We start from the raw sequence: 23,102 nt of genomic DNA on the forward strand, positions 1-23,102 counted from the left end.
AAATCCAAGAGTCTCCACACAAAGAGGGTTAGAGAAAGTTCAGATGTGTTTCTGCTTGTGTTCTCAAAGCAGTGGTTCTCCAGTGGTGCGCCGGCTTGAACCTTCACCCCTCCTCTTGCTCTTGCTCCTCCTGATACGTGGACACAGAGATAGCACTGTACGGATCCAGAACCATCTGAGCACAACGAACCATTGTAACCAGCAGAAACAAACACAGCACAGCCAAGAAGAAGAGAGCGAAGCCCAAATCCACATCAATGTCCAGTCGAGACAGTGGAAGAGGCTGGTCCATGATTACTGAAGAACAGAGGAATCAACTCTATTAGTGAGTCAAAGCCTCACTGAGTGACAGACACATGACATCCAAGATATGAGCCGGATTTGGTCATGGCTTTGTCCAGATGTGACTTCTTCCCAGTTGTTCTTGTCAAAAGCAACCCTAGTCGTCGATGTTGTGCTTCTGTCGGTGTAAACAAGCTCTGTATCAGATGAGTCTCACATTCCAGCTCTCACAGGAAGCTCTGCTCTTCATCGGTTTGAGACTTCATGAAACTAAACTGAGCTGCTGAACTGCATGCACTTGACTCTGACCTCGAATTTTCATTCCCAACCGATGCGAAGTGAAGACGTTTGAAAGAAATAGCTTGATCCTGTTGCTGGCTCAATCACCCTGCAGTCGTCAGTCAGAGATACACGTTCTCTTATCTGGGGTATTAGCATGTCTTCCTTTGGCCTGAGAGACACACACACCAACACTTGGCACCTGTGTCCACCATGAATAGTTAAACAGGTAACGATCAGGCCTTATATGGCTTAAACCCCCTTTAGGCTGCTTGAGAAACACTGGAGGCCTCATCATGTGTTACCAGCGATGGCAGAGCGGAGAATGATAAAGCACTGACCAATGGATCAGGACACAGACTGATGGGGTTCAGATGGTGATGGAGATGGAGACTGACCCATGATGAACTACACTCTTAAAATAAAGTTCCAAATGGGAATTGAAGAACCATTTTTGGTTCAACAAAACTTTTTTTTTTTCAGTGTGTGGGACAAAACCTCTGTCTGCATTTCTTCAAATGTTACACAGCCAAGATTTGTGTTGCTGCCAGTATAATAAGAGTCCAGTGCAGAAAAGTTGGGGTTGGGAAAATGTTTACTCACAAAAGCCATATTTAAAAAATAAATAAATAAATAACTGCAATATTGTAAAATACTATCATTTTTAAACAGCTGTTTTCTATGTGAATATGTGTTAAACTAATTTATTTCTATAATCAAAGCTGTATTTTGAGCATCATTACTCCACTCTTCAGTGTCACATGATCTTCAGAAATCATTCTAATATGATGATTTATATTCAGCCTTTTGGAGCCACAGGTCTTAACATTTGTCCATCCATCCATTCAACTTCTTACACTTATCTGGAGCCGGGTCACGGGGCAGCAGTCTAAGCAGACTTCCCTCTCCCTAGACACTTCCTCCAGCACTTCCGGGGGGATACCGAGTCATTCCCAGGCCAGCCAAGAGACATAGCCCCTTCAGCGTGTCCTCGGTCTTCCCTGGGGCCTCCTCCCGGTGGGACATACCCTGAACACCTCCCCAGAAAGGTGTCCAGGAGGCATCCGGAACAGATGTCCGAGCAACCTCAGCTGGATCCTCTTGATCATCCCAGCATTTGCGTGTCTAGATCGAAAACGCGCGTAGAAAGCAAAAGTTTGAAGCGAAATTGACGCGCGTCTGAGGCGAAATCTGCTTTCTGTGGGAGGGGCAAGTGCTAGGCGGTTGTCTGTTTGCAAGATGGCTGATGTTGATAGAGCATTCGGGCTTTTCCACTTTTTCCTGCACACGTCCTCTGAATAAACACATTATCTTGTTACCGAAAAGTAGCTGTAGGCTATATAGGGGGAAAATAGTTGTAAAAAAACAGCGGGAAGGCTGCGGGTTGATCAATGTGTACGTGACTCAACAGTTAAATGTGTATTTACGACACACTCTTCCAAGCAAGGTCCTTTTAATTCCTGAAATATGCACTTGTGTGTGATACTTGTGTCATATAGCTCCGGTTGACTGCTCAATGACTGCGCGTATTGACGCCAAAGTTAAAAATGTTCAACTCGGGCGGCAGACGCGAATTCGGCATAAGCATAAGGGAGCGCCCAGCCACCCTATGGAGAAAGCTAATTTCGACCACCTGTATCCAGGATCTTGTCCTTTCTTATCCTACAGCTCATGACCATAGGTGAGATTAGGAACATAGATCGACCGGTAAATCTGTCCTTCTTTACCATGACGGACAGGTACATCGACCGCATCACTGCAGAATCTGCACCTATCTGCCTGTCAATCTCCCTCTCCATCTTTCCCTCACTCGTGAACAAGACCTCAAGATACTTGAATTCCTCCACTTGAGGTAGGATCTTTACACTAACCTTAAAGAGACATGCCACCCTTTTCTGGCTGATAACCATTGCCTCAGACTTGGAGATGCTGATTCTCATCCCAGCCCCTTCACACTCAGCTGCACACTGTCCTGGTGCGATGCAACCAACATATCAACATCAACTGCTAAAAACAGAGACAAAATCATGTGGTCCCCAAACCGGACACCCTCCGGCCCCTGCCTGCGCCTGGAAATTCTGTCCATAAAAATAATGAACAGGGCCAGTGATAAAAGGCCAGCCCTGCTGGAGTCCAACATGCACCAAGGAAGTCTGACTTGATGGCAATGCGAACCAAGCTCCTGCTCCAGTCATACAGCCCTTAACAGAGGGCCCTGGACCCCCCCCCCCCCCCAAATGTGGATTGGTTAGGTGAACTCCCATGAATCCTCCAGCACCCTGGTGAGGGTATAAAGCTGTTCCAGTGTTCCACGACCAGGGCAAAAACCACATTGTTTGACTATTGGCCAAATTCTCCTCTCCAGTACCCTGGCATTGACTTTCCCAGGAAGGCTGAGGAGTGTGACCCCTTTTGTAGTTGGAACACACCCTCCAGTCCCTCTTCTTGAAAAGAGGGACCACAACCCCGGTCTGCCATTCCAGAGGCACTGTCCCTTACCGCCACATGATGCTGCAGAGGGATGTCAGCCAAGACAGCCCCACAACATACAGCGACTTGAGGGCAGATCCCATCCACCCCTGGTGCCTTGCCACCAAGAATCTTTTTAACTACCTCGGTGACTTCCACCTCCGAGCCCTCAGCCTCTGCTTCCTCAATGGATGACATGTCGGTGGGGTTGAGGAGATCCTTGAAGTATTCCTTCCACCGTCCAACGATATCCCCAGTTAAGGTCAATAGCTGCCCACCTCCACCGTAAACAGTGTTGGCAGGGCACTGCTTCTCCCTCCTGAGGTGTCGTACAGTTTGCCAGAATCTTTACGAGGCCAACTGACAGTTTTTCTCCATGGCCTCACCAAACTCCTCCAAGACCCAAATTTTTGCCTCCACAACCACCCAGGCTGCAGCCCACTTGGCCTGCTGGTACCAGTCAGCTGCCTCAGGAGTCCTGCAAGCCAGCCAGGCCTGGTAGGACTCCTCCTTCAGCTTGACGGCATCCCTTACTTTCATTGTCCAGCACCGGGTTCGGGGATTGCCACCTTGACAGGCACCAGAGACCTTACGGCCACAGCTCTGAGTGACTGCATTGACAATGGAGGCGGAGAACACAGTCCACTCAGACTCAATGTCTCCAGCCTCCGTCAGAATCTGGTCGAAGCTCTGCCGGAGGGGGGAGTTAAAAATGTCTCTGACAGGCGGCTCAGCCAAATGTTCCCAACAGACTATCACAATACGTTTGGGTCCGCCGAGTCGGTCCAGCTTCCTGCACTGCCATCGGATCCAACTCACCACCAGGTGGTGATCAGTTGACAGCTTCGCCCCTCTCTTTACCCGAGTGTCCAAGACATACGGCCGGAGGTCAGATGAAACAACCACAAAGTCGATCATCAACCTCAGGCCTAGGGTGTCCTGGTGCCACGTGCACTGATGCTTGAACCTTATGCTTGAACATAGTGTTCGTTATGGACAAACTGTGACTTGCACAGAAGTCCAATAACAGAACATTACTCAGGTTCAGATCAGAGGGGCCATTCCTCCCAATCAAGCCCCTCCAGGTGTCACTGTCGCTGCCCACGTGAGCCTTGAATTCCCCCAGTAGAACTACAGAGTCCCCTGTTGGGGCATTTTCCAGCACTCTTTCTAGAGACTCCAAAAAGGCCGGGTAATCTACACTGCCATTCGGCCCGTAAACACAAATGACAGTGAGAGAACTAGCCTCGACCCGAAGGCACAGAGAAACGACCCTTTCCTTCACAGGGGGAATCTCCAACACATGGTGACTGAGCTGGGGAGCTATGAGCAACCCCACACCAACCCGCCACCTCTCACCGTGGGCAACTCCAGAGTGGTAGAGAGTCCACCCTCTCTCAAGGGGCGTGGTTCCAGAACCCGAGCCATGCGTGGAGGTGAGCCAGACTATCTCCAGTCGGTACCTCTCAACCTCCTGCACAAGCTCAGGCACCTTCCCCGCCAGCGAGGTGACATTCCACGTCTCTAAGGCCAGTTTCCGTGTTCAGAGATAAAGTTGTCGGGGCATCTGCCTTTGAACATTGCCTGATCCACAATGCACCAGCCCCTTACAAATCCTCCCGCAGATGGTGGGTCCACGGGAGGTCGGCCCCACGTTGCTTTTTTGTGTTAAGCCCTGCTGGGCCCCATGAGGTTGTGCCATTCCGGGCATCATCACGGTCCTCGTCTTTTGAGAATTCATAAGGGATTCTGAACCGCTCTTAGTCTGAACCGTCATCTAGGACCTGTTTGCCTTGGGAGACCCAACCGGGGGCATATAGCCCCAGACAACATAGATCTTAGGATCACTCGAGTACTCAAACCCCTCCACTACGATAAGGTTGCGGTTCAAGGAATAGTTTAACGTCTGTAACATTATAAATGTCTTTTATCAGATATCGGAAGATCTGTGCACCGGTCCACTATTTCCAACCGAGCCAAGGACTGCTGAACGGAGTGATCACACTAGTCAAACCAAACAGGCTTTGGGGGTTAAGATTGCCTAGTGTAATCACACCCTAATTATTCTCCCTCATCCCGCACACACAAGTCTCTACACGCCTCTGCTGCGATGAGTGCTGTGATCCTGCAGGTCTCTAATAGAAAGATGCTATTTATAATGTTATGATCGAGGCTCTGGACTCGTGACTAACTATAAAATATTCTCTATAAAAACGTAAATGTCCTGGCACTGACAAATAGCTTGTTTGCAGACAATCATGTGATTATTTGTGATACATTTTTTTTGTATACATATAAGTAAAACTACTGAACACAAACCCTTGATAAAATGTACATTTAAAGTATTCGTGTTTAACCGGTTTAAGGTTAAAAAAAACAAAAACATTAATGTTTCTCCTCTATGCCCCGCCTTTCTGAAACAGGTTGATTTTTACAAAGCTCATCATTCTGAAAAGTGAGGTGTGCTCTGATTGGCAGCAACAATACTACAGCGAGAATCAAAGTCATGACTTCTTTCTTTGCATGAACATTTGGGCGGTGTTATTCATATCATCACACATTGTGACGTAGAGATGTGGGGGCGTGTTAGAACGAGACATTTTAGGAGGGTTTGATTGACTCTCAAGTTTGTTAAAGAATATCTCTTTGGGTTTGAGACTTTAGTCTTTGCAACTTCATGCACCAAGAGCTTGTAACACTCCAAAGAGAAAGGGAAACTTGAAATCACATAATATGACCCCTTTTAATACGACCCCAGTTCCATTTGACTTTTGTTATTAAGGATTATGACGTGGCTAACTGACAGGTGATGTACAGTTCACTGGATATACAGTATTAATCAGTTCAAATAAAGGTCCCAACAAAGATTTTTTTGACAGTAGGAATTTAATAAAAAAAACTCAGATAGTATTTTTTATATTTCATTTACATACATATACATTTATTTTTCTAGGTTGTACACAAACTGCAGTTCAAAACTGTGAAAACACAGAAGAAGAAAAAAACAGAGCACTGACCCTTTCATATCCAAAGAAAAAAGTGACACGAGCACTCGATTTAATGCACAGAAATACTGAAAAAAGACGCAGACACACCCATATCCAAAAGCACACATCAAACATTTCATTAAAAAGCTTTCGATCTAAAGAAAACCCCGCCAATAACAGCTGAGGAATATTCTCTGTACAAGACTAATTAAGAATAACGATTTCCAAATGAACACACGAAGAGATCAAGTCCGACGGAAAACAGCCCAGATAAAGCATTAAAGGTTATTTCTTATATTACAACAAAACATTATGATAATAATTATCATAGTGACAAAATGGCTTTGAGGTACACAGATCCTGCTCGTTATTGATTGATTACTGCACCAACATCATCCCAAGCCTTTTATTACACATCTGAATTTGAACTGAGGTAGCAAACAGGATGCAGAACAGATGAAGGAAGCAGTCCTTACAGTGTAAATACATTTAAGTACTGAGAAATTATAATTAGAGTTAATGTTAGGGTCTTTTCAAGGTTAACTGCATGCTATTATGCATAATTTACTACAGTAAGAACATGTGATGATGTGTAATAAGTACACTGCAAAATAATACAATTTCAATGTAGTTTTTAAAAACATTAACAAGTATGACTTACATTAGATGATTATTTAAAATGAAAAATTACAATTCAGAAATATTTGGAATTCCTCTTCCTGTTTATCAAATTCAACATCCTGTTGAGCCAGTTCAGTTATTACAATCAATTCGATTCAAATGACAAGTTATGAATGGAAATAAAGTCAATTCATCAATAACAAAGAATGCAATCAAGCTGCAGCTTCTGCGTAACAATAAACCTGATGGACACATTCACAGCAGCTTTCTGAGGCCAGACTCAAGAAGTCAGTTCTCACACATTTCATCATTGGGTCAAAAGCAGTGCAATCGCTACACAATCACAGTCAGAGACAGTGTGTGTGTGTGTGTGTGTGGCCATCTCATAAATCAAAGCATGTGTGTGTACGCTTGTGCTCGAAGTGTGCATGATTTTAAAGTGAACACATTTCAGAGACGTCTGTCTGTCTGTCTGGATCCTCACATTATGGCTTATAACTTCCATTCTCACAATGCATCAGTCTCACTCTTTTTCAGACCCCTCTGTGCCTCAGCTCTGTCATCGATTTGGTGAAGAGAGTAAGAAATGGCGCGTCAGAGAGCAACAGGAAGTAAAGGAAGTGACCGGAAGCGGGACCACTACTCGGGGAAAGGAGGAAACATGGGGATCTCGGCGAAATCATCGTTGCTGAAGCTGCCGGTTTGATCCAACATGGAGATCACATCCTGAAGAAGAGAACGAGAGAGGGAGGGAATAAACCATAAAGAACCACAATTCAGTCAACGTTTGCGCCACAGAGGATCATACGCACATGATGACAGAGGTTATACTCCTTTAAAGGAATAGTTCACCCAAAACTGAAGATTAGCAGAAAATGTGCTCACTCTCAAGCCATTCAGGATGAGTTTATTTCTTCATCAGGTTTGTAGAAATGCAGCATCGCATCAGTGTCTCAACAATGGATGCTCTGCAGTGAATGGGTGCCGTCAGAATGAGAGCTGATAAAAACATCACAATAATCCACAGCACTCCAGTCCATCAGTGAACATCTGGAGAAGACAAAAGATGAAACAAATCCAGCATTAAGATGTTTTTAACTAAAATACTTAGAGTCTATAATCCATAATAACACTTCCTCCTAAGTGCATCTCCTAATTTATTTAGAGCTGTTTAAACGCAGCTTGATCTGATTTCTCTCCTGATTCAGACCAGAACACTTTTCACTGGAGGAAGTGTTATTATGGATTATAGACTCTGTATTTGAGTTAAAAACATCTTAATGCTGGATGTGTTTCATCTTTTGTCTTCTCCTGATGTTAACTGATGGACTGGAGTGCTGTGGATTATTGTGATGTTTTTATCAGCTGTTTGGACTCTCATTCTGACGGCACCCATTCACTGCAGAGCATCCATTGATGAGACACTGATGCAATGCTACATTTCTCCAAACCTGATGAAGAAACTAACTGATCATCGTTTTTTAGTTGGCTTGAAAGACAAGCATGTCTGTTGTGTGGTCTCCTCTCACCTGAAACATCTCTGGCTGGTTGTTTCGAGGCTGCTGGTGTGTGTCTGCAGTGCTCTGTGTGTGTGGCTGAGTCTGCCACTGCTGCCACCCTGGCCTGGAGCTGAACTGCGCTCCCATCTGATTCATGTCACCTGAACCAAAGAGTAAGAGCAGACCTGAGCCCCGGAACAGGAAAAACTGCTCACTATTGAAAACATCCTTTAAAACACTTACCGAATCCATTAGTTGAAGGGTTGCTGTGGCTGTTTATTTGTTGGTAATTGGATGCGTTGGCCATTGAAGCAGAAGCCCCGCCCATCTGGCCAAAGGAAGAGGAAGTGGAGGATGTAGGGGCAGAGCTGAAACCTCCCATGTTGAACTGAGGAGACTGACTCTTCCCAACCTGACCTGCCATCTGCTGGACAAAGAGAGCACTTTCAACAAAAACACATTCTTCATTGTGAAAGAATCAGTTGTACACAATACAAAATCATGGAATAATTAACATGTTATGATATTTTCGATGGGTCACGGGGCCTGTGTCTCACCCGGCTACCCACTGCATTGACCAAACATCATCCTTACAGACCACAAACATCTGAAGAGTAGTGTGATAATAATCATAAATCATAATCTTCTGCCTAAGGTGTCTGACTGCTGGTCAGGTGTAATCACTCTCCCGCCGTACTTTAAGTGTGTACCTGTGTGTTGAAGGGCTGTTGTGCAGCAGGCCAGACTCCAGGAGGCGCTGTGGGACCCGTCTGGGGCTGAATGGGGCTGTTGTTGCTGCCACTGACTCCAGACGGTGTGCTCTGACGGGACATCTGTGCAAGCATCTGACCCGCCGAGTGAGGAGCCATCTGCTGAGCCATCCCAGCTGACCTGAGACCAGACCACAGCACGAGTCAGGTCACGCCAAAACAACTTACAGCTGAAGCCAAACGTCCAAACCTACACCCTGCAGAATCTGCAAAGTGTTAATTATTTTACCAAAATAAGAGCATGTTGTTGTTTATATAGTACTGACCTGAATAAGACATCAAACAAAAGAGGTTTACATACAGTCCACAAGAGAAAATAATGTATATGAAATACTATGGGATAAAACATAAGGTGTATGAGTGTGTGTGTGTACAGTGCGCGAGTGAGTATGTGTGTGTGTGTGAATGTGCGTGTAAGAGAGTGTGCGTGTGTGCATGCGTGTGAGTAAGTGTGAGTGTGCACGTGTGAGTGCATGTATGTATGTAAACGTGGGTGCGAGTGAGTGTGTGCACGCGTGAGTGTGAGCGTGCATTAGTGTGTGCGTGCACGTGTGTGTGAGTGCACATGCAAGTATGTGTATATATGCGTGTATATATGAGTGATAAATGTGTGTGCGTGTGAGCGTGCATGAGTGTGTGTGCGTGTATGCACGTGTGTGTGTGAGCGTGCATTAGTGTGTGCGTGCACGTGTGTGTGAGTGCACATGCAACTATGTGTATATATGCGTGTGAGTGATTGAGTGTGTGTGCGCGTGTGAGCGTGCATGAGTGTGTGTGCGTGTATGCACGTGTGTGTGAGCGTGCATGAGTACATGCGTGTGTGAGTGTACGTATTGTGCATGTAAGTGTGTACTTGCACGTGAGTATGTGTGTGTGTGTGTGTTGCACCTGAAGGGATCACTGTGATGAGCAGAGCTGGGGAAAGACGCAGCTGGAGGGTAGAGCTGCTGTCCGCTGGAGGACACGGCCTTAGAGTCTGAGAGAGACGGACACCTGTCAATCACTGTGACTGTACATTAGTGATGGATCACAATAAAACAAAAATCTATGGTATCAACAATACATTTTTTGGTCATTTTTGACATTTATCCGATGGTCTAATGTGTGTTTGTGTCTGCATGAATCAGCAGCACAGTTCATCTACTACACACACTCATTAATACTATTAATACATATTGTGATAAATATCAAAATCTGATAATATGGGAAAAAATACTGTGATAGTAGGGAGTCTTACTGTGATCCGGACTGACTACACTCACAGTCTGCAGCGGAGCCTGACACAGACACAGACAGAGACACAGACAGAGACAGAGTCGTCATGATGTGGTCAACAGGTTCATCTCAATCTCAACACAGCTCATTTGTGCTGAAGAAACCTCACGGGAAAAATGACTTTTAATCATTAGAGACATCAGAAACACTTCACATCACAACTAATGCTTTGTAATCATTTAACTCATTTGTGACTGATTTTATTTGTTAAGTCATGTTATTTTTTCTCATTTTCAGATGGCAGCGATCCAGCTCAAATACATGATCAATGCTCACATTTTCTTCCTTTTAAACTAAAAGAGTAGATTTTGAAAAACCACAGACTTGGCGCCACTTTCTGGCTCAAAGGGGTTAGTTCACCCAAAAACCTGTGTTTCATTCACCCTCGAGATGTTTGCACTGCAGTGATTTTAATATAACTCTGATTGGATTCGTCTGAAAAGAAGAAATTCATACACACCGAGGGTGGCTCATTTTTATTTATTTTTGGGTAAACTTAACCCTTTGAGTCAGAAAGTGGCGCCAAGTCTGTGGAATAGCTCACCTTTACATGTCAGGGACGCTGACTCTGTACACGATTTTAAAGTACATCTACAGACATATTTGTATTCTTCTGGTTCATAATTGTAGTATTTTTATGATTGTTGTTTTTATTTGTTTATTATATTTTATATTGAGATGATGTAAAGCACATTGGTGGACGTGTTGTTTTATATAAATGAACCTGAGCAGTACTGGTGTAGAGAGGAAGTGTGTTCACCTGAGCGAGAGCGAGCTGACTGGCGTCTCGTCCCATCCCCTCGTCTAACTCGGCCTGCTGCTGCATCTGCCTGAATGAAGAAGAGCAAACCACACTGATGTGAGCGCCGCCCTCAGACCAGACCCTCAGACCCACCACCAACCACCTACAGCTTCCTACAGGAGGAGACCCACCACCGACAGCAGCAGCACCCCAGAGACACTGGTCTGCTCTCACCTGGCTGTGACCTGGCCTGGGCTGGGGGTGGAGGGGCAGTGGGGACTGCTCTGCCCCAGTGAAGGGGAGGACAGGGGGGACAGGGAGTCCTGATTCATCCCTCGACTGTCACACAGACGCAGGGATCGGTGGAGAGAAACGCTCAGATTAAACTGAATCAACACGCTCACCCTCTAAACACCAAACTGACCCCAAAAATCAAGCAGAAACCTACATATCATATTATGTCATGACAATTTTGGGGGGCATTTGGATATTTTGAATGGTGTCAATTTTGGATTTTCAGGACAATTCTGCAAATTTTACTTTAAGTCTCATTATCATAAAGTTTTTATGTAGTTCTCAGTGATGCGATGACTTTCCACAAACACAAGTCTGGAATCAGTAACCTTTTTTGTTTTTGAAAGACATTAATACTTTGTTCATCAAGGATGCATTAAATTAGGGCTGAGACTATTTTAATCATGATTAATCGCATCCAAAATAAAAGTTTGTATTTACATAATAAATGTGTGTGTACACTCATGGTGTATAATTATAAATATAAGTATTTTATATGTAAATAACATTTTTTTCTTAAATATATACATGCACGTATGGGTTTTTAAAAATACAAAATAATTATACACATTACACACACTTATTATGTAAATAAAAACTTTTATTTTGGATGTGATTAATTATGATTATAATCGTCTCAGCCCTACATTAAATTGATCAAAAGTGACAGTAAAAGACATTTATGATTTACCAAATGATTTCTATTTCAAAGAAATGTTTTTTTTTTTTACTTTGCATAAATTAAATGCATAAATTAAATTAAATTTTATAATTTAGAATGATTTCTGAAGATCATGTGACACTGAAGACTGGAGGAATGATGCTGAAAATACAGCGGAATAAATATGTAATAAATTACATCTTAACAATTATGCACATAGAAAATAGCTATTGTAAATTTCAATAATATTTCACAATATTACTCTTTTTACAGCATTATTGATCAAATAAATGAAACTGAGCAGAAGAGATTTCTTTATATAAAAAATAAAATAAAATAAAAATCTTAGTGACTCAAATGTAAATGACTTCTGCATTACGCTAAAGAGAATCAGGGAGGAGCTAGATATGATCAATTGAAATGTTATATTTCACAATACATAAAACAATTATAAGCTTCTTAATTTACATATTCATCTTCTTTTCTATATACTTTCCTCTTCTTATTCATATTCTGGGGTGAAATAAGTCCCACACATTGACGTGACACACACACCTTCAGACATCTGATTTCCTCCACAGGAATGAAGCTTTGAGAGTATAACAATCTGAGAGTATTAAACAGTGGCCCCGAAGGTCTTTCAATACTGAAGTCACTATGTAACTTGCACTAAAAGCAATCATCTGTTGCTGTGATCATGTGATGCATCTCAGTACTAACTTGACGTTGGCGTTGGTGCAGATGATGTACTCGATCTCCTCAGAGAAAGGGTTCTGGAAGGTGAACGAGCTGGTCCTCATCCAGATCCACTCGTGGGATTTAGAGCGGAAGCGGAACATCACCGAGAGCACCTGACCTCGCAGTTTCACCACCTGCACCAGGGGTCAGAGGTCATCAGAACAACAGTCCCAGGGTGGACTGGGGATAAAAGTGGCCCTTCATTCTTCTTTACATTAGAATGTGTCTTTCCTGGTGTATGTGGCAAAAGTTAAATGCTTACCATAATATCAGTCCATATAACAATTTAGTGCAGAAGGTGGACTGTTTTCATTGTGCTTTCAATTGCTTGACAAGAGTTTTTTTTATTTATAATGTAGATTTTTATGATGAAAAATACAGAGAACTGTAATATGTGAAATATGTAAAGCAACAATTTAGAACAGCTGTTTTCTATGCAAATGTACAGTAAAAAATAATGTATTTCTGTGACGCTCCGCTGTATTTTCAGCATCATTCCTCCAGTCTTCAGTGTCACATGATCTTCAGAAATCAGAATAATATGATGATTTACTGCTCAAGAAACATTTCTGATTATTATCAATGTTGAACACAGTTGTGCTGCACAATATTTTTGTGGAAAATGTGATACATCGCCATTCAGTCTGGAGTAAGGTTTAAATAATAATAATAGTAACAATACTTTTATTCAACAAGCTTGCATTAAACTGACTGAAGTGACAGTAAAGCTATACTTATAAGCTTTACTTATTACAAATTATTATATATATTAGTTTTTTTTTTTTTTTTAAGTATTAATAATAAGAAGAACCATTATGAATAACTGAGGACAAGTAATAATTGAAAATAATTAAGCAGCAGATCATCATAATTTCATGATTTCTGAAGATCATGTGACACTGAAGACTGGAGGAATGATGCTGAAAATACAGCGGAGCATCACAGGAATAAATTACACTTTAACTGTAAACCATTAAAACATCTTTAATAGTAAAACAGAACTTTCCTAATCATGGCACTTGAAAGCGAACGACTTCAGATCTACAATGCTCTAGAGTAAGTTTGAGAATTATATTTTTACAGTTTTTACAGCAACCACCTTACTCTGATGACTGCTACGTTTAAATGTATTAAACACTGGTGTAATCTTGTTACTGCTGTCATTTTATAAACGCAAAAAGCCCCAAAATTATTATTTCTATTCATGGGTGCTACATGAAATTTTATGAACTACAATTTGTCTTACAGTAACTTTAGTAACGGTGTGATGTAAAGGCAGATACACACCTGCTGAAAGCTGTCTCGCAGTAAACCCTGCTCCTCTGGATGAGCAAACTCCAGAACGTTCTTCCCCAGTAACTCCTGTCACACAACAACACAAAAGATGGAGAACACTGCAAGACCAGCGATGCTCCCAAATTCATAAAAAGCTAACTGAGAATTTTTTTTTTTTTTTTAAACGACCAATTAACTAAATTAATTTAATAATCAGTAATCAAATAAAACTGAGTTATGTATAAATGTAAAGAAAGTGTACAATTTTAATCATATAAACGGTGACTGCCATAAAAACAATCTATAATATAAATATATATATATTAGTATATATAATTAGGCCCGCCCTCGACTAAAGACTAGTAGTCATTCATTTTAAGCACAAGTCAACTAATCACACATTTATAAATATACCATTTAAATCATTATAATGAGCTTTTGATTGCCTAAATGGTCTAATAAATGCTAGAGCACACATATAAAGCTTGGCACACTGCACCGCAGAAGTAATATTTCTGAATGTGTAAGGGAAAAACAGTAAAGAGGCTGCATTAACATTTTAATAATGTATTGATAAACTAGTGCTTTCTTTGTTGAAGTCGTTGACACTGACTCGTCATCTCCTCAGTAGTGATGCGTCTGTATGCATGTTTCATACAGATTACATTATCTACACATCTTTTAGGCAAGTAGCTATACACAGAGTTTCACACTCAAGTTCACACAGACCGAGATGGCAGAAAGCACATCCTGTTTGCTTTCTTTACTTTACAAAAGCGCAAAGTTTTGTTGTTATTGTGAGTGCACACAAATAAACAGAGTCTTTACAGTCCGCAGAGTCTGTATGACCAGAAACTGGACTGTTAGAGGGCAGCCCTTATAAAGATCTGAAACCTGCTTGGACTTACATTTCACAGTGACTCATATAATAAAGGCCGAACCAAATACTGCTGCATCATTATGAAAGACAGTGAAGCTTATCGGCTATAATCAACTAATGCAGAGTCAACGTAACATCCTGCTCTTCAGAAATGACTTCCTTTAGCCTGAGATCCAGCCCGACTCGGGTGTTTGAGGCCTACCTGAGGCTGGTAGCCGATCATCGCCTGACAGCGGTGATCCACAAAGGTGTAGAGACCCTGACAGTTGTGGCGGGAAATAAATTCCACTGGAACGCTGATGTTACTTATGTTTGTGTCGCTCGGGGAACATGTGACCTGCATGACAACAGAGGATCTTAAAGAGACAGTTCACCCAAAAACTAACATTTCGGTCATCCTTTACACACTCGACGTTTATATGTAAATAAAGTAAATGTCAATTATATGTAAATGTAAATTCAATCTGTTTAACCTATAAAGCAATCAGGTCTCTTCAGGAGACTTGGATTATACGGCTTGATTAATATGGATTACTTTTACAATCTCTCTATTAATTTTTCAAAAGGTCAAAGTTTTGGTGGAATGGACTTTCAATGGAGAGACAGAAATCTCTCATGTTTCATCAAAAGTATCTTCAGCTGTGTTTCAGAGATGAGCAAAAGTCATACAGGTTTGGAATGACTGAAAGAAAACTGGAACAGTTTATTGAACCTTGTGTTTTTGGCTGAGTTTCATATTTGATCTGTAAGGCTTATATAGAATGAAATACAGTGAAAATATTGATGAAAAACCAGCTCATTTTTCCATTCAGAGGCACAAAAAGAGCAAAAATGTGTTGCAATGAGAATATAGCAGATACTTATATAAACAAATATAAATACGTCACTCCATATCTTCCATTAATGTCTTATTAAGATGATATTTCAGTGATCAAAACATAATTCAATGCAACACGACGATTGAGAGAACTTGCCCTTTAAGAATAAATGATGACAGAATTGTGCAAACTATTCCTTTGAATAGGACACAAATCTAATTCACTGAAAAGTGAAATAAAATGGAAGGGGAGAGGTACCTGAAGCCTTCCAATGGCGACGAGACAGAAACGGTTTCCCTGATTGTTATCGGGCTCCTCTTCAGACAGACTCACTCCTGAGAGAGAAGATAAAGGGACAGTATGCGTCTCAGTTGCGCTCTGACTGGACAGCGGGGAGTTCAGCTCCGCTCTCTCTGAACAATAGACACTTCCTCTGCTACCTGCAGGAGGCCAGGACTTGATGAAGCCTGTGCAGTGCACGACCGCATACTGCGGCTCGCCCTCTTTAGGAGCACCCAGTCCATTCCTGCGGGGGGAGAGACGCTCTTCATCAGCGTCCGTTTAAAGACTGAGACACGTTTATACAGAGAGAGCGCTGCTGTACCTGTTTCTGCTTCTCAGGAAGTTGAGTCTGTTCATGGACACCGGCTCTACGGGACACACTCCACATCTGGACACACACATTACAATCCACATAATGTAGAACATTGTTTAAATTGCAAACATAATTTATTTAGGGGACCCAGACTGAGCAAAAATAAGCAATTCGGTGCAGATGCTGATATTTACAAGGACAAAAAGTACGATGAAATTTCAATGCCTGTAATGTAAATCAATGAGATCTTTACATGATCAAAACACATAATGCAATGCATTTCAATGCTGATTGAGAGATGGAGGAGGCGGCTTGGGAAGATCATTGCTCCACTGAGGAACAGTGAAAGTAAAGCTGGACTCGGTTCTGTTGCTCTGTTCTTCCTGTTCCTCACCTCATCCTGCAGATGAAGGAGCGGCGTGTGCCCATACTCATCCTCACAGCGGCCTGCCCGCCCTCTTTCTTCACCGTGCCTGTCTTCATGTCCAACATCCGGCCTACTGTCAGAAGAGAGGAAGATGAGTTAAACAGAAAGAGATGATAAGCGATAAGAGTGGTTTCTTACCGCCGCTGTTGTTCTCGCTGGTGGAGAGCTGCTCTCGGAGCTTCTCGGTGTCGTCTGGATGAAGCTGGTCGTACAGCGATGATCCCAGCCAATCCGACTGAGCCTGGTTCAGAACCGGTGTGACAGAGTCTGACACATAAACCACACGGCCGGTTTCACACGACACCACGAACAGAAACCCATCCGCCGCCTCCAGAACCAGGTGCTTCAGCTCCTGCAGAGACAGAGAGAGAGACAAGAGCATATTCTGAGATGATGTTTAAGACTCATTTTTAGATGAAATGGTTAACTGAATTGAATCATTAAAATGCCTGCTTCAAATTCACAACTATATTTTTAAAGGGGTCATCGGATGCACATTTCCCACATGTTAATATGATTCTTAAGGGTCCTAATGAAAAGTCTATAACATACTTTAGTGTCTCAATGGTAGCGTAAGACAACACCCTTTTTACCTCGTCAAATACAGCTCTGTTCACAGCGAGACGTTTCGGTGCATGTCTCTTTAAATGCTAATGAGCTCAGCTGATCCCACCCCTCTCTTCTGTGGGGTGACCAGCCGTTCTTATGAAACCGTTTACTTCAGCAGCATTTAGCCACGACACTTGCTAACTAGCACATTATTAAGAAAGGACATTTGCAAAGATCTCACAAAGGATTCGTGCGAACTAGGGATGTCTACGTTTAATATTCGATAAAACATGCAATCGATTAAAGCAACACTCGTGCACAATCAGTGATGCTGACGGCATATAAAAGTATCATCATTCAGTCATAATGTATAAAATAAAGGGTTAGTTCACCCAAAAATGAAAACTCCCCCCGAGGCACCCTAGGTGTATATGACTTTCTTCTTTCAGTCAAATACAATCAGACTTATGTTAAAACTGTCTTTAATCTTTCAAGCTCTATCACTGCAGTCAGCAGGTGTTGCATTACTTCAGTCCAAAAGAAGTTGAATAAAAAGAGCCCTTCCATAAATATAAATATATATTTATAAAATGTCAAATTAAAGAGCTTACCTTTGAGGATTTAATACAAGTTTGACTTAAGGAAATTATTTGCATAGATAAAAAAAATAATAATAATAAAAAAAAGGATTAATTTAAGAATTTGAATTCCTCTTAGGTTTTGTCTTTTTGAAAACATTTTTAAGAAAGATGACCTCCTTACAAACTGTTTTTGGGAACACAAAATATTTTTAACTTTTCTTCTGATTTTCTTAGAAGGACAGTTCGCCCAAAATTTACTCACATTTCCTGAACATAAGAGGAAGAACATCAGTAACCAAACAGTTTCTGTTTCCCAACTGACTTCCAAGGTATTCTTTTCATATTACAGAAGTCAATAGAGACCGACAGCTGTTCCCAACACCCTTCAAAACATCTCTTCAGTTCAGCAGAAGAAAAAACAACAACTCATACATGTCTGGAAGAACTTGAGAGTCAGTAAATAACCAGAGATTTTCTATTTCAAGTAAGAAAGTGAGAAGATAAGAGTGAGGAAGAGCTTCACTCCTGATGATGGATCTAGACGAGGAATAAATCTGCTTCTGTAATGAGTGCAGCTGATATCTGACCTGGTCTGTGAGGAAGGAGGGTTTGTGTGCTGCATCGCCGCCGCTTCCTCGGAGCGTCTTCATGTGTGACACTGCCATGCGCAGGATGGTCAGCTTGTCTGGTTTGCGTGCCAGAGCGCTGCAGGTGGGCACCATGTCTGACAGCTCCGTGATGTAAGCGGTCATCTTGTTCCTCCGCCTGCGCTCGATCTCGCTGTGGTTCTCCCTGCGGTCAGGAGGCATGAGAGATGGGCAGAGCATGCAGTCATGGGGAGAAGAGAGCAGAGAAGAGGTCGAGAGACAGCCACGAGAGAGGAGGGAGAGAGAGAGATGGATGAATAAGCAAATAAAGACTGCATCAATGTGCTCGTCAAATGAGACGCCACTCATCTCTCCGTGACAAAACACAAATGTGTATGAACAATCTCATGAGAGCTGAAAGAGAAGCCTCTTCAAACGGCCTGAGAAAAGAAGAGAGGGACAGAAGAAACGCTCAAAAGAAACAGGTGTAATAAAGTGTTAGACAACTTAGTTTCTTCCAACCCACAGAAACCAACTCCACAACATTTAGGACAGATTTTGTTCAAAATGAACCTTTTTGTTCTTCGATTTTACTTGAAATGTGTTTTGGACTTAAAGCAAGACGCTGTGTGAACAGGCGAAAATCACTGATTAATCACAGTACACACAAGGTTTTGCATTTAAAGTACTAACGAAGCATCACTGAATTAAATGTGCATGCATTTGCTTAGATTTCCAGCAAAGAAATCTGAAAACTGGACGAAGCCAGGTTCAAAATCATTGGCAAAAATTTAATTTCTCTCCATAAATATTGTTAATAGCCCAAAAAAATACATTTTTACCAATAAATAAAGAAACTGGAATGAAACGAAAATTAAAAACTTGATTTTTGAGTTTAAAATAGTTCATTTCAATAGTTTATAGTAATTCAGAGAGTGGCATTCAGTAATGCTCTTGGGGATAACAAGTTGTAGTGCCATTTTTTAAGCGTTCGATTTAGTGTAAAATTTTCTTTGGCAGTTCAATTAAATAATAAAGGAAGACAGAGATATTGTTTAAAAATACATTTAGAAAGCATGGGCTGATATAGCATCTTTGACATGAGTTTGGGTCTGTTCCTCCAAACAATGGCTGACAGGAAGAGTGTTGGCTATCATAAAGACTCCAGCACATGTAGGCAATGGCAGCCTCCTCTGACTCGGTCCATACCTGGCAAACCTCTCCTTGTCATTGGATCCGCCTCCATCATCATCACACCTGAGAAGACCGAACACATGCTGATGAACACAGTCCTGAGACGGGCAGCTCGGCACAGATCACACATCATGACTCACCTGAACAACTTGCTTTCATCGTCGTCGTCATAGTCCGAGCTGGAAACCAGGGAAACACACATTAGTCAGGAATATTGCACAACGGCAACGACTCAAAGATTCCCGTAACTGTCCTCCCACTCGAGACACAGCACAAACAAGCACACTACTGCTGCCCAAACCCAGCGTCCTTCCTGGGAAACTACATCTCTATTATCTCCAAGCCATACGCGCGGGAACAATGTGTGCAAGTATTTATGCTGCTTTTGTCTTTTTTGGAGCTCAGTCAAGTCATTTATTTTTAGCACTTTATACAGCACCGGCAGTTTGAAAGCAGCTCCACAATAATGAACAGAAGAGTGACAGTGTTAACTTATCTCATCGAAACAAACTCAATAAAGCAGCTCCACTGGAGACAAAACAGTCATTATTCTGCTCGAGTCAGTTCAGAGTTCAATGTGTCGATTTCACAGAAGTTTAGTGTCATCATTTACTCAAGAAAGCGCTCACATTCATAATATTAATCTTCTAAACCACTGCCCTCGTAATCACACTTCATAGAAAACTCACGTCTGCACATCTCCCGATAGATGTCCTTCTGAGCTGTTTACACCTCTGTGGTAGTCTTCATTGGCAGCTGGTTTTTATTAATTGTGCTATATTATTATGACTCTTTTTGTAGCACTTTTCGAGATTTTCTTTAAAATGTGAAGTGCTTTATACACAAGATGTATTATTATTACTTACGTGGCTTGTCGTTTGTTGGCCTTTGGCACGACGGCGGTACTGTTAGCATGAGATCCAGCTGCTGTGGCCATCGACTCTGGCATGTCTGAAACACACACACACAACACAATAACTACACAGAATATTTATATGTAGTCTTTAGGTTAAAGAAATGCATAGTGTAGTTGTGCATTAAATTCAAAAGGTCATACTAATGCCATAACATGTTAAGTGACCCTGGAGCACAGAAGCAGTCTTAAGTCTCTGGGGTATATTTATCATTAGGAAATTAAGAAAATATCATGTTCCATGAAGATATACTGTGTATTACCTACTGTAAATATATTAGAATTTAATCTTCGATATGCATAGCTAAGAACTTCATCTGGACCACTTTAAAGGTGATTTAGTTCTCCAGGGACACACACATGTGTGTTGTTTAGGGCCTGTGTGTGTATGCCAGCTGAAGCACACACTTCCACAAGTGTCAGATCACACTGTCACCGCTCCTGCTGCTCTTTACTAATAAAAACAAACCCGTTTTCTCACGACAGACGGGATATGTTCGTCAAGTTTGTAGTTAACGTAACGTATTCCGTGAGTTTCTGTTATAGGCTAAATCACAACAGTTAGGCTAACAGCTGCTCGAGCTAACCAGTACAACCGCTGATGATGAGCGAAATCAACACAGATCAGATATTCAAGGGAAACACATTCGGGTTTTATACGATACCTGGATTGGCTGATGACATGTCCGACAGGTAAAGGAGTTAGCGAACGAGCTAACACAAACAAAACAACTTTCCCAGCTGACGAGAGGAGTCTCCCTGCTACACACTGTCTGTTGTTGTTTTACTCCGTCCGAGTCTCGAAAAGGTATTTTAAAACAGATGTCATGACTTCAAAGCGAGTGTCATTTTCGCCGCGGTTCCGAACGGTAGGGGTTTGCTGATGTTTTATAGTTGTTGTTTTTTCGTTGTTGTTCCTGTTCTTTGACTTTTCCAGTTAAAAAAAACTCCCCGATCCAAGATGGCGCCCGTAATCTTTCAGTCAGCAGCAGAAGCGCGTCAGAGGAGGAAGCTAGAGTCTCCACGCGGCTCAGACGCGCCACTCTGCGGCCACAGAAGACACAGTCATCTACAGCTCGAAGTTTTTGCTATTTTTCCTGTTTTATGATTATTATTGTGTTAATATTATTTTAAAGTAATGACTTAAATGACAATAAATTATCCGATAAAGGACGTAAAGTACAACTATACATTATATACATTAACGCATTTTTTTTTTAATGAATACCAATTAATCTTCCTGAGATTATTCCAGTATTGAGTACTGGATTGGTTAGACTTATTTGTTTATGTGGTTTTGTAATAAGGTACCAAACCCTTTGAAATTTATTTATTGCTTTGCATCAATCTGATTCAATTATTGTTTATTTTTTTCTTTCTGTTGTATGCATCCCCTGTGAATATATATATATATATATATATATATATATATATATATATATATATATATATATATATATATATATATATATATATACGTATTAACCTGATAACTGTCACCCCGTCCCGTATACGGGACGCCTACATTGACTATACTATATTACAATCAAATCTAATCTAATCTTGACAAACTATATATCGTTGGAAAGGTCTAAGACTCCCAAATATATATTTTATCTTATCTTATCAAAAACGTGAGTGACAGTTAACAGGTTAAACATTTCATTTTAATTATGTATCTTTCTTTTCTCGTTTTCACCCCCTGGTTAATGTAAAATGTTGAATGTAAATAATTAATAATTAAAAGGGAGAGCAAATGTACATATTTTCATTTCATTTATCATTATTTGACGTGCACCGATAAATCATGCGAAATAATACAAGAACTTGCATTAAAAAGTAAAAATGATCACTCATACTTCATAAGTGGGCCTTTATTCGCTGAACCAATTGAAGTAGCCTTTGGGGATCACGTGACTTGAGGCGGACGTTCACTCGAGCTGTGACGAGCTTCATCCGGCTTCATCACTGCTCGCTGTTCCCTACACACTGCGCAGTGGACATCTGCAGCAGTGCACTACGCTTGGACAGTTTCACTCAAACAAATCAGATTTGAAAAAGAACGACTGTTTAGCACACTTAGAAGAGTAGGCTACTTGTCACGAGAGACACTGAAGTGCGCTGAGAGTGTGTTTAAAGACACTTAAATACATGCTGTATGCAATTAGATGAAGGTTCCTGAGAACTTACGACCATCTTTATATGTAACTTCATAATGACTTCTATTATTGTCTTTGAAATGTGGTTAAATGTTTACTTTAAAGACATTCTTTAAACGTGTATGTTATGTATTAAAATATATTAGTAATCGCACATTTGTAATATGGCCAACTTAAAATAATCATCGAGTACTTGTGCTTTAGTAGATTAGTCAACACATCAAAATGCCAACTAAATTATTTAAAAAGTACTTTATGATTGAAATTATGAAGTGTGTTTAGATAAGTGTCTCTCATTAAGTCCTAAAGTGGCCTTTAATTTAACAGATATTATCTTATATGATGTTCTATACTCTTATGATCTGAAGTACACTAAAAGTGCACATTCAATACATTTAAAGCTACTGATTTACTTTATCTCTGTAAACCCTCACGTTTCTAATGTTTAATATGAAAATATACATGTTTTGATTATGTCAACTGCAAATGCATGTAAATGTTTATGTG

The 23,102-nt window shown here is 41.3% G+C and overlaps 2 protein-coding genes across 11 annotated transcripts in view; both read right to left on the reverse strand.

Moving 5' to 3' along the window:
• Positions 1-5,897: 5,897 nt before the first annotated feature.
• LOC127975435 (aryl hydrocarbon receptor nuclear translocator) lies at positions 5,898-21,434 on the reverse strand. 10 transcript variants are annotated; one of them, XM_052579487.1, is made up of 21 exons: positions 21,102-21,434; positions 20,390-20,474; positions 19,664-19,702; positions 19,539-19,586; positions 18,330-18,534; positions 16,751-16,964; positions 16,580-16,682; positions 16,195-16,260; positions 16,031-16,116; positions 15,849-15,925; positions 14,975-15,109; positions 13,905-13,979; positions 12,600-12,751; positions 11,159-11,263; positions 10,943-11,012; positions 10,145-10,184; positions 9,796-9,883; positions 8,848-9,028; positions 8,381-8,564; positions 8,168-8,298; positions 5,898-7,364 (listed from the first exon to the last, which is right to left on the reverse strand). In XM_052579487.1, the coding sequence occupies exons 1-21, from the start codon at positions 21,118-21,120 to the stop codon at positions 7,278-7,280; spliced, it is 2,190 nt and encodes a 729-aa protein (XP_052435447.1). In that variant the 5' UTR covers positions 21,121-21,434; the 3' UTR covers positions 5,898-7,277. The 10 variants fall into 10 exon arrangements, with proteins under 10 accessions (XP_052435447.1, XP_052435445.1, XP_052435443.1 ...); XM_052579485.1 differs by having other exon boundaries at positions 16,580-16,685; XM_052579483.1 differs by having other exon boundaries at positions 15,849-16,116.
• The window catches only part of LOC127975434 (ADAMTS-like protein 4), a 164,893-nt gene continuing 149,751 nt past the window's right edge, over positions 7,961-23,102 (reverse strand). Inside the window, exon 18 of the transcript XR_008157524.1 lies at positions 7,961-8,089. The gene's annotated coding sequence lies outside the window, so the exon portion shown is untranslated. The remainder of the gene's footprint in view (positions 8,090-23,102) is intronic.

This window comes from Carassius gibelio, chromosome B16 (assembly GCF_023724105.1).
Source record: "Carassius gibelio isolate Cgi1373 ecotype wild population from Czech Republic chromosome B16, carGib1.2-hapl.c, whole genome shotgun sequence".
Classification (NCBI taxonomy): Eukaryota; Metazoa; Chordata; class Actinopteri; order Cypriniformes; family Cyprinidae; genus Carassius; species Carassius gibelio.